This window comes from Phalacrocorax aristotelis, chromosome 1 (genome assembly GCF_949628215.1).
Source record: "Phalacrocorax aristotelis chromosome 1, bGulAri2.1, whole genome shotgun sequence".
Taxonomy (NCBI): Eukaryota; Metazoa; Chordata; class Aves; order Suliformes; family Phalacrocoracidae; genus Phalacrocorax; species Phalacrocorax aristotelis.
The window spans coordinates 30,344,380-30,360,715 of record NC_134276.1 but is presented as its reverse complement, the minus strand read 5'-3'; the positions used below and the strand labels follow the sequence as shown (position 1 = coordinate 30,360,715).

At 41.0% G+C, this 16,336-nt stretch overlaps 1 protein-coding gene across 1 annotated transcript; it reads right to left on the bottom strand.

Moving 5' to 3' along the window:
- Positions 1-3,726: 3,726 nt before the first annotated feature.
- On the bottom strand, positions 3,727-8,676 carry C1H13orf42 (chromosome 1 C13orf42 homolog). Its single transcript, XM_075081910.1, has 3 exons — positions 8,263-8,676; positions 4,797-4,944; positions 3,727-3,968 (listed from the first exon to the last, which is right to left on the bottom strand). Exons 1-3 carry the CDS (start codon positions 8,674-8,676, stop codon positions 3,727-3,729), a joined length of 804 nt encoding a protein of 267 aa, XP_074938011.1.
- Between the last annotated feature and the right edge of the window lie 7,660 nt (positions 8,677-16,336).

Here is a 16,336-nt window from a genome sequence, read left to right as displayed (position 1 = left end):
TCAAACCAGAGTGCACATCTTGTCCAGCTGCCAACTTCCCATTAGCTGCTTATATTTCTTCTGTTTCTGCCAAAGACGCTTGCAACTTCAGCTCACTTATGTGCATTATGATTACACCGAGTTGCTCAACACGAAAGGACAAAATGATTTTGAATCCCCCAGGACATGATTTCTTCAACAGATTTCATCTCTATTCAGTGTCTGGATTCTTGTACACAGTGTCTTTAGTTTCTCACAGACAGCTATGGATGTGGCATCACAGGAATTCATAGCCCCTTCAAAACTAGTGCTCAGCAATGACACTAGCTAGAGGAATTTGAAATACCACAGTACTTCAGCTGAGCTGAATTTGAAACAAAAAAATAAGAGATACTCTCCTAAAGATCTTGCCTATTACTCCAATGCACTCTGGGAAAGAGCTTTTGGGGATCAGTGCTGTGGGGGATGCTCATACAGAGTGGCCTTGATCGACAGAGCTCCTAGCTGATGCACTTCATTATCAGGACCTGGGGGCATGACTGAAAGAGCTCACTAATAATCTCTGCAAGGGATCTAGGTCATACAGAGCTCTGCTGGTCGTGAATAATTCTTCTGTATGATTTGCATTGTCAGAGCACCTACAGTAGGTGCTTAATTTCAACATTGCAATGCCTGAAAAGAGCTGCATGTTGCAGCAAGGTCATTTAGAGGGCCTACCCAAGGCAGATGGAGTCCATTTCATGTCAGGGCAGAGAGATCTGCCTCCAAAGACCTTGGGTGAACAATTCAGAGCAGCCAAGGAGCAGCTTTGTAGGGCAACTGACTGCTCCTGGAAACCATGTGGAAAGCTGCTGGTGTTAGGCAGGGACATGGTTCTGTCTCGGGGCAATACAGAGGGTGCTGTCATCCACACTAAAAGCTTCTCTGAGGAGGCAGCTAACACAGGGGATGGAAATGCTTCCCTTTCCCCTCTCCTGCTCCCCTTCTGCTCAGCTGTCCTGTTCTAGCACAAGTAGCACAACACCTAACTTCTGGGCTTGAACCCTCAGCTCCCATCTCCCCAGAGAGTGCCATAAGACGCTAGGACCACTCTCCATAAGTCCGTTGGAGCTGAGCTGTGTCCAGTGAGGACCTCACAAGGCTAATATGCTAGGAGAAGGAAAATGCCTGCATTTATGGGATAGGACATAGAAAATGTTCCCAGAGAAAAACTGCTTTATTTTATTTCCTTAATTAAAATTTCCTAAGATGATAACAAGCTTGAAGTGAGCTTTAAGAAAAGGAAAAAAAATAATCACAGAATCCAAATCAAAATTACAAGTCTCTTTCCCCCTTTATCTCTTATTCATAAAAGCAAACACATATTTTACACTGGATTTTGTGTGCTGGACAGCAGGGGGACCCTTACCCTCTGTCACAGCAGACGACCAGAGATATCTCTGTTTTACACAGACAGACAAACGGTCACAGAGAAGGTCAAACATGCTGTAGCAGTCTGGTTCTGCACATCACAGTGCATCCCTAAAACAATAGCAAAAAGTTCAGCTACTCCGATGAGTAAAACTTTGGCACTATGAAGTACAGCCCAGGGTAGAACACTGTTGGAATCCTTTTCTTCTTCTTTCATCCGTATTTTAATTATGCACATGCCTAATTCTGTTATAGTAACTTTAAAAGACAGTGAGGTTTTCTGTCAGCATCCATTCAAGTTGCAGGTTCTAGTACCAAAAAGGTGTCCACACACTCAGTAAACATGTTCCTTGGCAACTTCAGCATGAGATTCTGCTTGGAGAGGGGTTGCAGGGTGACACGGTTGCCAAAAATGTGTAGGTTTTGGCCTTAAATGATCATGTGTCAAAGGCAGAACAGTTTTAAAGACAGTTATGATGTTCAGTTCAGGGCAGTCAGGACCAGGGCTGGGGAGGTACAAAGGCAGCAACACTATCTTTATAGAAAATACAGACTAATCATGAGAAGCACAACAGCTGGGAAGCAAAACCTAGACCTTAATTTAAACTCTTCATGAAGCTGTATCAATGATGTTGGTTACACTGGTCATTTTGAAGCGGTGGCAAAGAAAATTCTTTTGCAATAATTCTTCTGCAAGAATTCTTTTGAAAGAGACCCCTGAATGAGGGAATGTGTTTTTGGCACTCTCCTATCTCATGACAGAAAATGTCCTAGATCGGTGAGATCTGAGAGAAGTACTTCCACCTTGTGGCAGAAATGCTGTTTGAATAACTCAGTCCCAAAGTCTAGGAACACAAATCAGCAAAAATTGCCACCTACCAACTGTTCTGTGTGGTCGGCACAAAGTTTATTGAGGTTATGATATATCAGATGGGTTATATTGATTATATTGATGGCCAGCGCCTTAGGAAATTTATCCAAGCCTGTGGACACAAAAACTACTGAACATAGAAACAAAGAATCACCAGTGAATCCCCAGCTGATCATAATAGTGCTGCCGTGATTCATCTGTCACAGTGAACCACCAATGAACACCAGGGGAAAAAAATCAGAGTAAGTGAAGGCTTGATCTCAAACATCTCAGCAAATTCTTAAGACAAAGCATGAGCTGGGAGATGTGGCTCAGACTGATGCCTGTGGTATAAATGGTATTGCCCTACCTGCAGGGCCATAGGCTAGTATTTCCATAGGGTGCTAGCTCCTTGTCACTTTCTATGCATTTTTACATTGCTGCACATCAGTAAAACTGGCAGAGTATGGGGCTTAACAATTCCAAGTATCACATGGAAGACATAGCACCTCTAGGATGAAAGAGCCTGAAGAACACTTCTAGACTGTATCCTTCCTAATATATAGTCTTTAATGATGAAGTAGCAGAATTCCAAATACTGGGTATAATTTAATGCTGATGCAGTGGATTTGTCTGCCAACTGTCTTCTGTCCTTGAGAACAACCTTTGCTCCAGTTTATTCACAAAATGTTCATCTCCAAGATCTTAAGCTTTTCTAGTGTACACCAGGATGTCTAGATTCAGCAACTGGGTGTTAAAACAGATGAAAACTAACAGGTGGTGTAGCCATATGAAAAAAGTTGAATACATCTGTGCATGCAGTGAATCCCTTGATGTTGTATCCCAGGACAGAACCATTCCCAATAGCAAGCAGAGTACAAGATAGTTTTTTCAAAACACACTGGAACAATTCCTCAAGACACAGGTTTCTAATGTTGATTCTTTCACTGCAGATTTTTCTGCTTGTACCACAGCCTGCTTATACCTCAGTGCTGCTGTATACTCTCAGATGACAGAGTCGATGATGGCACATACAAATTTTCACATGCAAAAAAAGAAGAAAATTCAGCTTCACTGCTCTGAAGTTGGAAACACTGGTGCAAAAACTCCAACATATTAGCTGAATTGCTTGAATTGCTTCACAGTACTGGAGTCAGAAGAAAAATTACTGCACCAGGCAATTTCTGAATCATTGCTTTCAGGAACAGCACTAGAAAAAAAGGTTTGTCAAGTTGGAGTTCCCCCCAGGCTGAATGACAAAGCAGTATTGTTAGGCACAATACACTTGATGAGTTAAACCCTCATATGAGTCCAACGTTGGAATAGCCATGACTTAACATATGCCCCACACAAAGAACCTTCAGTGACTGCACACATCACTTCTAGAGTGTAAGATTTGGGTCAGAGGTTAAAAAAAAAAATAAAGAAGCAAGTCTTACATGCCTTATTTCATATATTCTATCTTCAGCTGAAGAGGGAATATTCTTTCAATGTTCTTTCTTATGTGTTTTGGGCTTAAATTTTAAAGTGCTATACGCCCCTTCCACTGCTTTGGGCAAGTACATGGGATGTCTTTCCAACCTCTTCCTAGAGCCAGTGGTTCTCCGCTGGCTGTTTTTTTGAGACCGGTTTACAGCCTTTGCTGTTTGGGCAGTATCTTGTGAATATCTCCTGGGAGCGCGAAGGATCCAGTTTGAATGTAAACTATGTTCACTTGTGCTGGTAGCAACTGAAAGACAAAAGATAATCTGGCATTAACAGTTTGCCAGTGATATTTTTACATGCACAGTGAGAGAACGGGATGCCTGCTGGGTCCTTCCTGGACGTAATGTTGAGAAACCAACCTGTTTTCACTTCAGGATGTTGCTTGGGATAGGGTTAATCTTGTCTAGTATTTCAATGTCTGCAGTGGAAATATGTAGGTAAGAGCTAGGCCCTTTATAGGCACTTTTAGGGCACAGCTAAACTGACCCATTTCAGATATCCACCTAAGCCTAAGACAAAGGAGACAAATGTCTGTTTCTCTTCATTGATTATACAGGACAGATGATGAGTTTATATGGACACATGTTCATTTAGCTGGGCAATGCCACCCGTTCTGATGGAAACATACCATTATTTAGCCTAAGCTCTAAATGACTTCTTTTTTTGCTAATTGGAGAGAAAACATCCAGCCATTTCTCAATGAGAAAAACTAAAACCAGATGAAGAAAAAATTATCTTTACATTTTTTATAGCTCTCCTCCACAGACAGACTGGGGTAGCGATGCAAGGGTGGAGTTCAGCCCTGGGCAGAAGACAAGTGCTATTGCAGCACTACACGTGCTACATTTGCTTACGTAATAGCCACACATAAAATAGTTGCACCCTTTCAACAGGGAACAAGCAATGTATTGCTGTAGTTTCACATATTGCATGTAATGGTCCTAGATTTGGGAAGCAAAACTTGGGGGAAAACTGTGCCCATTAAATAAGCAAGCCTGGTCTTACAAGGCCACTCCTCCCTCTACCCTCTGCACACCAAAAGTGGTTATATTTCAGATGGTTTATACTGCACCATCAAAATCAACATCCACATTTGGCAGATCCACATCAGGAACTCTCCGCCATCTCTCTGAATCCAGGTCTGCAATAACTGAGTCGAAGAAAGCTATCGCTTCTCTTGCATCTGTATTGGACTGTGGGCCTTTTCTCTCCATGGATGCCTGTTGATCACATAGGGGGAAAAAGAGAGTTAGCTAAGGGTTGGGCACAATGAATTCTTAATGAGCAAACTGTATAAGGAAGCTGCAAAAATTGTATTTAATTCCATACTTTGAGCTGTCAGATTACAGGTCCAGATTACTCCACTGTTCGTAGTCATCAAAGAAAGCAGGACACCACACTAAAAAATATCCATCTTGTTACATGCTCAACACCAAACATCTTCCACTTGGGCACTGCTAGCCAGGTGTTACAAAATCCCTCAGAATCCCTGTACCAGGCCATTTAATTAGGTGGCTACTAAGTGACAGCTGGGCTTTGTGGCCAAATTTGTTCTACCTAGCAGTAGGCACCTAATGTGACACACATTAGAAATGTAGTCATGTAGATTTCCTTGTGTAATTAATGCAGGGCTCGAGTACCTTCAGAAGATGAGTCAGGCCTTAGGTAGGCTGAATTCCCCTCTGGAGGCAGCTCTTTCTCTTAGCTGCAGAGGGGTTGTGGGGTAACTTGGTAACTAATTTAAGCATCTTATTAAAATGCCTAGGTTAGGTAAAATGAATCCAGATCTAAATTGCTAAAGTCTTTTTGAAATGGAAAAGGACTGTGTGTGTTAAAATATGAGTCATTCAACACTCTGATAATTCCCACAGGAAAGCCACGGGGTTTAAAATTACGAGCCTCTCTAGATAAAAAAGCAAATGCCTGCCTATAAAAGCTGAAGCAGTCATAAAGCCTCAGCTAGCAATTCTGTAGGTCCATGTGGGATGAATACTTCCTGCCAGGCTCCACCTAATGAAGGGTTGTATATTTTCCCTGCCAGTCCAAGCTGGGTGTATTGCCAGGCAGTATTACCAAGTCAGAAAAGTACTACCTTGGATTTCAAACATGCAAGCAAAAGGTACACACTCTATCACATCGCTGAAAGACCAGCTTGCTCCCCGTTCTGTGGAGGCAGAGAGATGAGCTAGCTTATTCCCCTCCTGACATTATGGGTTGATTGACGTCCTCACAAATGCTAAAAGGCAACTGCTACCACACATCTACTGAAAATAGTGACTGCTATTATGACTAAGCCCTTATTGGTTAGAAGACATTTTAAAGAAATGCCTAGGTACTTCCAGCATCTATGCACCTCTCTATTCTTCTCTCTCACTAGACCCAATTGGCAAATTTTGAATCCACTCAGCCTGTAGTATAGGCCCCAGGGATCTTTGGATTAAACCTCCCATGAGGACAGGGTTGTTTGGACAAAGTACCTTCCCATTAATCATGCAGCAGGTAGGAGAAAGAAGTGAATTTCCACTGACAGGTAATTTAACACAAACAGATAGTTAAGGACAAAACCATTCAAGCCTGTTGATAAGATGAACCTTGCAACCTGTGAACATAAAATTTGTAGTTAGGAAGCAGAGTATTCTGGCTATTCTAGAAGCCTTCTTGACCTTTCCCTAATTTTTGCAAAGCCAGGGCTGTGCGGCTGTGACACTGCCATTTGTGTCAGCAAGAACGACTCATATGGGTGGCATATCCTGCTGATGTTCCTGTCTGTTCTTAAGAGGACGGCTTGTGAAGATAGCGTGCCAGCCAGTACCAGGGCTGTTCATACGTAAGAGCTAGCCGGCCACAGTCAGATGACAGCACTCCTAGCCTCAGCCTGTGGGAGATTCACTGTTTTGGCAAGCCCAAGTGGGCTTTCATAAGTGGTATGTTCAGTGGCAAATCTCAGATATTCACAAACCTGCATGAAGCCTAGTTGTGCAGAATCTGTCTCCCAGCCTCCTGGTCCATGGATTTAGTACCTTTTGCACTCATTTTTTCCCACCTTGCTGATGGTTAGTCAGGTGCTGCTCCACTACTTCACTGCTTAGTTCATCAGGGAACTGGCATGCTGTAAATCTCTGCTGCCTCAAGCCAAAGTCAGTTCACAGACTGTATCTGGAGTGTTGAGATTCATCTCATAGCACCTGGCACCACCAGGCCACTCTCGTATATCTCAGTCATTCTCTTTGGATGCTTCCCTGGCCCTAAATAGTAATATCTTTATAAAATCTATCTTCTCCAGCCCACTGAGCTGAGTATTGTTTCCTACTATCATTCCTAGCTTCTGAGCATCACCATCCAAAGCATGAAAAAGGTGAAATAAAGCCCAATAAAACCGAATGAAAAATTCCCACTGACTGAATGGGTATTAGATCAAAATGTAAAATTAAAAAATGTGGTATCTAGCCCTAAACACATGAGCCTTGTCCTTTAGTTAAGCAATGCCTGCAACAGAGCTCACCTTCAGTCATTCTGACATTCTGCTGTGACAGAACATCTAAATGTGGCAATAACTTTTTGGCAAAGACTACCTGGCCTAATCAGTCAGTCAGCCATACATCCCTTCTTCCCACCATCTCCAGTAGTATCCAGTTTAAAGACTGCACTGGGTAACCTGTGAGTCCACTGTCAAAGTCATGTTTGTGGTTGTGTTACCTAAACAGATCACCCCACCTGCTGCAATCCTTTCCTTTATTTCCACTGAAACATGTCCAGGGTCATATTAATGACTGAACTGTCTAGAGACATGCAATATATAAACTGCAACCAGGAGGAAGCTTTGCAATGCTTTTCTCTCTAGGATACATAGAAATAGTCTGCACTTAAGATGATATTTCAGTTTTATTTTTGTAGTACCATTATAGTAAAAGGCAAAGAATGATACCATCTCAAAATAACTGCCAACTCATTAATGAACAGAGAAAGGAACCCTTAGGAATTTCTTGTGCCCTACAGCCTGTCAGTAGAGCTTGCACTGATGTTAAATGTAGCACTGGCAAGCTATTCGATCAGGCAGAAAAAAATCCTACTTGTTTTAATGAATTTACAATTATTTTGTGTATGTAATTTTATGCCAATAAAAAGGCTGCCAGTAAACTTAGGGACTACTGTGCTTGCCAGACATTAACAGCTATAAATAACAATAATGGAGAATTCTGAGACACTTAAGTAGCCTGCCAGAATACCAAGAGAACAGCCCACTCTTTCATAACATGTTTTCAGATACTTCCCATACTCTCATACCTCTTTCCTTCTCCTATTTTCTCTCCCCTCACACAAACATAGACATATACATTTCTTTCCATGACTAGTCAGACATTCATACTTAATTTCACACTACTCAGAAAGAATCTTAAGTTATTTAGCAGCATTTCAAATAATGTAACAGTAAAAAGACAACCGGCTGAGACCAATAAAGCAGAAAATCAACACAGGTCATACAGCTAATCACCTCAGGGCTTAAGACCAAGCACATGGCAAAAATTCTTAGGAATTACCTTAGAAGACTCTTTGGAAGGCAGTGGAAGAAATGACTTCTTTCCAGTTTTGCATGACTTTGTGGATGTTGGGGAATCTGCAGCCATATGCATGGATTTCAAGTTATTGATGGTGTCAAGATATTTTTTCCTCAAGGCTAACAGATCCTGTAAGTACTTCAAGCAGTCCTGAGTCTTAGAGTACATCCAGTCTCTGTCTTCCTCTTTTGGCTGGAAGCAAGAGTTGATGCTGGTTGTACTTTTGCATTTTTTTAGTGGTTCACTAACTTTCTCCTGCTTACCTCCAAGGAGGTACATAGAAGTGCTGCGGATCAATCTCACTGCAGAACCTGTCCCATCACAGTAAGGGATGTCATCTGTCACATTTCTTCGGTGGGAGTTGGGGTGAAATATAGAATTGATCTTTCTGAACATAGTGTGACACTTCCTCCCCTTTATACTTTTTCTCCTTCAGTTCCTTTATTAAACCCTAGATCTGGTAATCAGCAGCTGTTACTCTCGACCTCAGCAGACAGACAATTTTGCCACCTACTGTAATGAGGAGGGGAAAAAAAAAGCCCTATTGCCGCACAAATTGCTTTCACTCTAATACATTGTGAAGAGCATGACGGTAACACAGAAGTGCATTTTCTGTTCCATTTGTATCAGTGAAATAGCTTTATCCTTTCCTCAGTTTATCATACAGTACAGGAGGACAAATATCATGCTTTGACCTGTTATTTGACGGCCTCTCCCCACAAAAAACAGCAGCATGGGGGTCGAAATTCCCTCTTCCCCGTTCCCTCGGCGCTGCTCGGTCCCCGCGGTGTCACCCCCGGTCCCCTCCTCCTGCGGCCACCGGCGGGCGGCGGGCGCTGACCGTGGTGCTGAACCGCTCCCGCTCCCACCGAGCGGCCGCCCGCCCGCCCGCCTCCCGCCGGCGCCGAGCGGCGGGGACTCTCCTTTTTGGAAGAGCTTGTTGAGATCAGCCTCCACAGGAACAAAAGTCTGAGTGGGGAAGAGTAGTTCCCGTCGGGTGGAGTCCAGCTGCTGAAAGATGTCGCTCTGGGTTTCAGCCGACGGTAACCAGGAGATGGCTACAGCTACCTGACACCACAGCACTACTAGGAACAAAGTGGATTCAGATGTCAGGCTCTATTACACTCAATATAAAGATGCCCTGTGTAAGGGATGCTGTAAAATAAAGCACTCTCCCTAAGTACTCATCTGGAAAAATATTGCGGACAGAAACCAACAAATTAGTCTCTTTCCACATTAGTTCTCCTAGATTAATGCAAGAACGTTTAATACAGTGGTTTTGATGACTAGTTTTTGGCTGAAAGCTGTTGAGAACATTGGCATATCCAAGCATTGCTAGTATTTGTGTCTGTGTGACAACATGATGTATGCTTTAGAGATAAGTAGATAGTGAATTTGGTTAGTTCTCATGACTAAGACAATCAGCAACTTTTAAAAAACAAGGATGTCCAGATTTACCATATTTGAAAGAGTTTTTGTAATTCATCCTGCTCAAGCACTGAGTGCTTGACAAAATAATTATTTTGAAAGCCAGCGGATATCACCCTGCAGACTCTACTGAGCAAATTTCTGCTAATGGCACTGGAAGTGCCAATTTAAGGTTTAAGCATCCTAAGAGCTGTAGGATGTCCACAGGAAAGATAGGTTCTAATATAAATTTGTATCTATTCCCTCAGAAACTCTGATTTACTGGATACTAAACATACACCACAATCATCTTAAAACATGCACTTTGTTCCTTTTACTTATAGCCAAAGAGGAAATGTCTTTATAACATAACTAAAATATGAGGCAAACTAGCTTTTTACCACTTTTTCAGCCTTCTAATACTAGCATGGACACAATTCCCATTGCAGGTGAGAGTACATTCAGCTGCTTGAGATCTAGTACTTGTATAGAGGTATTCCATAACTGATTATTTCCAAAGTCCCACTCAATCCCACAGCTAGGTAATAGATTAAGTTGACTTTATGCTAGCATAGAGCATTAAAACTATGAAAAAAGATGAGATCATTCCACAAAATTACGTGTCTGAGATGGAGAAAGTTTCTGGTCATTGATATTAGTGTAGAATAATAATAATTCCATCTACAGATTTATTTCATTTTTCAGAGCAGAAGGCTACACGGGGATTTTCATTTATTGCCCTGAAGGAGTGAGGTAAATATCTGTCAAGGTCATTCTAGACACTGTGTTCACTAAGTTACAAAAATGAGATTGTTCCAGAATAATCCTATCAAAAATTACTTAGATTTGCTACATGGGATACTGGCCTTTGGTTATAGACATGATACAATACAAGTGAGCCTCACAGAGGCATTCTAAGTGACTTCATAGTCACAAAACCTGTGATTCAAGAAAATCAGTGGGAGCTCAGGGAATTATTGACAAAGAGTTGAGTCAGTAAGGTAAATGGGAACTCCACCAAGCAACTACTTATAGGATCGGACATTGCCTTTCAATAGCAGATTGATTTCTAAGCTCATCTGGATTTACAAAGAGCTACAGGGTAAAGCAAAAGAAAACCAAAAACCTTCAAGATTTTGTTCATGAAACCACAGAAAAAGATATATCTGTGAAGAGTAAATCTGATGATATACACTGTGATTTCAAAAATATTTCATATGGGCCATAGATTTTTCTATCCTGCTTCAGCTAAGTACTTAAAACATATGTTGACATCTCACTAACTTAATAAAAGCTTTCGGGCTCTTAAGAGGGTTCTCAATTACAAGCATGTTCATTCCCAATTTTTAAAAAAGCTTGGTGGGCCACATTCATTCTCTGCCAACATGTGTGGTTCCCATTGTTCATGGTGGTGTTAAAATAAGGAAGGATTTATAAACGCATGCATTATATACTAGAATTTCATTTGGAGTAATAAAGGGTCATTTACAATTATTTCAGACATGAATGTTTTATTCTATGCATCGGTTATGGGCAGTGGGAATACAATCTTCCTCTCCTATTTTAAAAATAAATATTAATTTGTTTTCTTCACAGTACCTACTGTAATTTAAATAGCTCCATGGATTTAGAAAGTTAAAGGACAAAATAATGGATATATTTAAAGGTCACAAATGTCTCTAGTGTGTTTTGTGAGAAGAGGAATGCCCTATGTCTTTTTAAGACATTTTCCTATATGGCATTTGCATTGAAACATGTTTCCTGAGTAATGATTTATTTACTTGTAGTCAAACTCTGGTCCCTGTGCAGCTGTAAGTACCCCCTTTTAAGTAAACAGCAGCGCAATTATAATTCCACTACCACAGATCACAGGTCTCTTCCCCAGTGTTACCGCTGGGGACTGAATACACTACCGTTACCTAAGACAGCTGGTAATTAAAAACCAGGGTCTTATTCAAGAATTTTTCCTTCTGCACAAAGACACCCATCAAATGGCAAATACGGTTGAAGAAAAAACATTTAGTCTGCTAATTCAAAGTACCAAATTCACGGGCAGCTATTAAAGCATAAATAAAGACCTCCCAAAGAAAGAACTTTTGAGAAGCAGATCGAATAGACCACACTAAATATTTAATGGTATCTAAGATTACTGACTTTCACAAGGCAATGTTCATACCTTGTTTGCTCATTTGGCTACTTGAATCTAACTTCACTTACTCAATATTTTTTATTTTAAGTGACTTTTTTTTTCTATTACTGCTTTCAATGCTTTTGTTTCCTTTGTAGCCAGCAGAGTGATCTAAGTTCCACAGACAACCACTCAGTCATTCCCAAAATGGCTTTTGTTGTCTAGCCCTGGCATTCTGGCAATTCCTGAGCCATCATGACTGGGTAGGAAAGTCAAAGTAGAAAATTCAATGTATGTGTTTGGTTTAACTAAATTAACTATACAGATGAAAAAAAAATCAAATCTAATTTCTAGATAAACACAATTAAAAGAAAAACACACATATTTTAAGTTTTTCACAACTTTTTTGTCAAAATGCATTATCTCCAGAACAACACGATATCATGCATACAAATCTGTCTACTTGATAGTTACATTTCACCCAAGTGATTGATACAAAGGAATGTCAAATCATCCTTGAAACAAAATAAAGCTCTGGTGCTGAAGAAGAAAACCTTCGACAAACTGTAGATACAAGGTATTATTTTTCTATCATAAAGTTGTATCAAGCTGTTATAGCTCATTCAGCATAATATATTTTATTATATTTTAAAAATTAAAGTGAAACCACTTTCTTTGCTCTTAAAGAAAAAAGTCCACACTTATAAAATATGTGAGTGGATAGTAAAGTTATTGAGCCTTGTGTTATTTTAGATAATTTAGAAACTAAAGCGCAGTTGTCAAACTGTTGAACTCTGCTATGTCTATACAGCTCCATAAAAGAGTAGATTGTTTGGAGTGAGCTAACTGAAAGAATCCAAAACAGAGGAAAACAGAGCAAACAATTCATCACTCGGGTATCTACACTTTGCTCCCTAGTCCCTTACTATTTACCACTTCATACATTCCCTTGAAGTTCTGCAAAGACACACAAAAAATACACAGTCTCCTAGAGATTTAAGACAAAGTCATCAACTGCAGGAATGCTGAGCCCATAGCTCAATACTAAAGAAAAATAACATCCCAATGTTTGATACCTGCATATGGTGGTTGTCATGACACTTACTGTTTCAAAGACCACACATGCTTGAAAAATTAGAAGGTGGAGCAATCCCAAATGATAGACCAGGTGCTGAATTTCAGTGCTTTTGGTGGGTGGCAAGAAACATCCACATTTAGAGGTGCAACACCACAGGACTCCTACCTTTCTCTTGCTAAAAGGGAAGATGGAAGAAGAATGGACCTTGCTATGAAGCAAAGAAGAATCCCTAGGAATGGTTGTTTCATCTCTTTCAGCCCACAAAGGCAACAGTCTGGAGTTGTTCTGCCCCCTAGAACTGCTATCAGCGGCTGCTTGATATTCTTCCACTCTCAGGAAGTTCTTAAATTATGGGAAAGGAGAGCAATTCTGATAACATGCATTTGAAATAGCTACAATTGCTTCTCCGAGGCATGAAACTGGAGAAATCAGTTTCCCAAGAATGAAGATAAAGATTTTCAATTGAGCTGATTTAGATGTAAATGCAGTGGAATCTAGATGTGTTGTCCATGTCAGATTTAAGGTGATCTTTTTTTTTCAGGGTACATGCTTGAGCCATGCCGTCACCTGCACAACACTGACCTGCAAAACCAGCTGAGTGAGAAAATCAAGGCTCCTGTCAGAGGATGAATAGAATTTTTTGTAAATCTGGAGCATCATCCTTCCATCTAATCTAAATTTGAATCTAAGTATTTCCATTTGACTTAGACCCTGCATATTCTCCATAAATTTTCACCACATGCAAAATCTGCATTCATTGAATAGGTTTTGTTGCAGCATAAGCACCAACTGCAACCAACCAAAGCAGTGACTGCATTCCTATCAGGCATGAGAAGATAAAGAAATGCCATTCGTGTACAGAGAAATGCTTAGGAAATGACTACACAAATAAGATATCGGTCAATTTTTTTTTTCTTATTTGTTATCCTGGCATCACTGTTGGGAAAAGTTTTGTGTGCATTCTATGACAAAGCAATAAAACACACTAGTGAAACATGCCCCGCTTTAGAGCTATCTCTATAGCTGTTGCCTGGCAGCAGTTTCAGAGGGTGAGAGGTTACCACACTTATCCCCTGCTGTATCTAGCCTCCTCTTTCCCTTTGTTTCCTCGAATAACCCTGCTGTCATTAAAAACTCCATTTCTGTGACAAGCTTGACACGGGAACTTTGTCTTGTCTTCTGTCACACAGGGTCAAGGGACAACCAGTTGGCCTTGCTTGTTTTATTGGAAGAATTTGTGTCCTTTTAGTAGAAACACTGTTAGGACCTTTCAAAGCTTTGTTAGTCTTTGTTGAATTAGTTATTGTCTCGCCTCTTGAGTCTTTTGTTCCAAAGATGGTTGAAGAATTATTGTGATGTCTAGCTTGTTGCCTGTCACATCCATCACCCATTGATAAAGTCTTTGCCAGGAGAATGTGATAAATAGCTAAGATTCCTTCATGATAGCTCAATGAGGAATGGATGCTGTAAGCAGCAGTTCTTCAAATTAGTTTATAGAAGACAAACATTTAAATGACCTTTTTGTCTTGATCTTTAACTGGATCATCTGTTTCTCATTCCAATTAAATTCTAATACACTATTTATCCTTCCTACAAAGGAAGTCCATAGGAGGATTTATAAGAAGGGAAAGTCTGGATCTTTTGGTAAGTCACACAGGTGCCAGACCGTTCAGTCACCTCCAGGCAAGGCCCACTCATGATACTTACAGACGTTTTCATAGGCACCTTTGGATCCCTGCTTCCCATTTCTATCTCCTTCCTACTCTGCTAAACCAATGAAATGGGGCAAAGACTAGTTTAACTGGACATGCACAGAAGGAGCAGTTTGGCTGGGATATCTGAGAAAAAGACACTCAATACCAGTGAGATATCATATGACTGCTAGGGAGGATGGAAAGAAAAAGAAGAAATACATCTTGAGCACTTTCCAATAGTTTTTTTGAGCATATTAACTTTTCTTCTGCTCAGATCACAATGTCCCTGGGGAAAAATATATCTGTACGCAGCCTAACACACAGTGGTCCTGCCCTGACCCTGGTCCTGCTGCAATGACATAATTAATAAAAAGGAATTATTCTCTTTCCTGTATGTTTCTTGAACACATCTCCTAGTACGACTCCTTCAGCACCTGCAAATGCAGTTTCCAACTGGAGCAACTCTGGTCATGCTAAGGAATACAAGGAGCCAGCCAGGACCCTACACATGCAACGACACTGTACAAGGAGTGAGTCCTTCAGTACCATCACTACTATGACTGCACACCACCAGCTGTCAGCTCCAACAACTCCTGTTATCACTCCATGCACTGTCGAAATTGAAAAGTTTTACTGATAACAAGTAGCTCTCTGAAGGGGCGCAACCAAAATATGCAGGGGGATTATTAACCAGGATTGGCAGGAGCAGATTTTGTTGCCTCTCTCTCAGTGGTCAGTAAAGAAGCGGAAGAATTCACCACGTTGTTCTTGTTTGCCAGTTTTAACAGGAAATACTGTTGCTGGTAAACATGAATTCTTTCTCCTTGGCTACTTTGATTGTCTGCCCTTACTCACTTCCCACCCTCCCCTCCACTGCTCTTGTAATGCAGCCCTGCCAGTCTGTATTCAATAAGACGCATTGAAAAAGCGGGGGAAGGAGAGGAAGAAGAGGCTGTCCAGCCTCACCTACAACTGTCAAGCTAAACTTCAGAAAGCATTTCCCCTATACCCACTGTCAACAGTCAAATCATACACTCCTTAGAGCTGTGGCTATTTCCTGGGGCAAAGAGAGTTCATTTACATCCTCCCAGGAATTTTCAAACAATTAACATAACCTTTCATAGTAGCTGACCTACTACTACGTGGGGTCTAAATATGAGGGAAAAAATATCATTCTAAACCAATGGCTGCACAGAAGTTGTAAAGAGACCTGCCACCAGCCTGTTGGGTGCAGTGTAGCTGCTGCTGGAATATCTGGATTCAAAAAAGCTGCATGAAGCCCTTTGGCAACTTGCAAAAGTGGATACTTGAGGTGTCCCTGGAGCAGACACCTTTTGCAGTGGGTTCAGAAGTTTTAGGAAACTTTGAGATGGCTCACCAATAACACTAAAACAAGTAAGACAAAAATAACCTTTATCTCCTCATGTTCTTAAAGCAACCTGAAAACTCTGAGGAAAGGTACCTGGGTAAGATTTCAGTCATGTCAGGAAGAAACACACAAGGAGACATAGGTGCAGGTGGGCACACGTGCTGAAGTAAGTTTGCAGCTTAGCAAGATGTTCGCAGTAATCTGCAAAGCCAAATGACACTTTCCAGGCTAAGCTACTCATTAAATTCACAACTTAGGCTGTGCCCAAAGGAACGTGGAGATTTATGCCTGCACCCTGAAATCAGTCAGAACATGTGCCTTTGACCCAAGGTGAGGAAAATATGGAGGTGCTAAATATGTTTTTCTCTGAGACCTCCAAG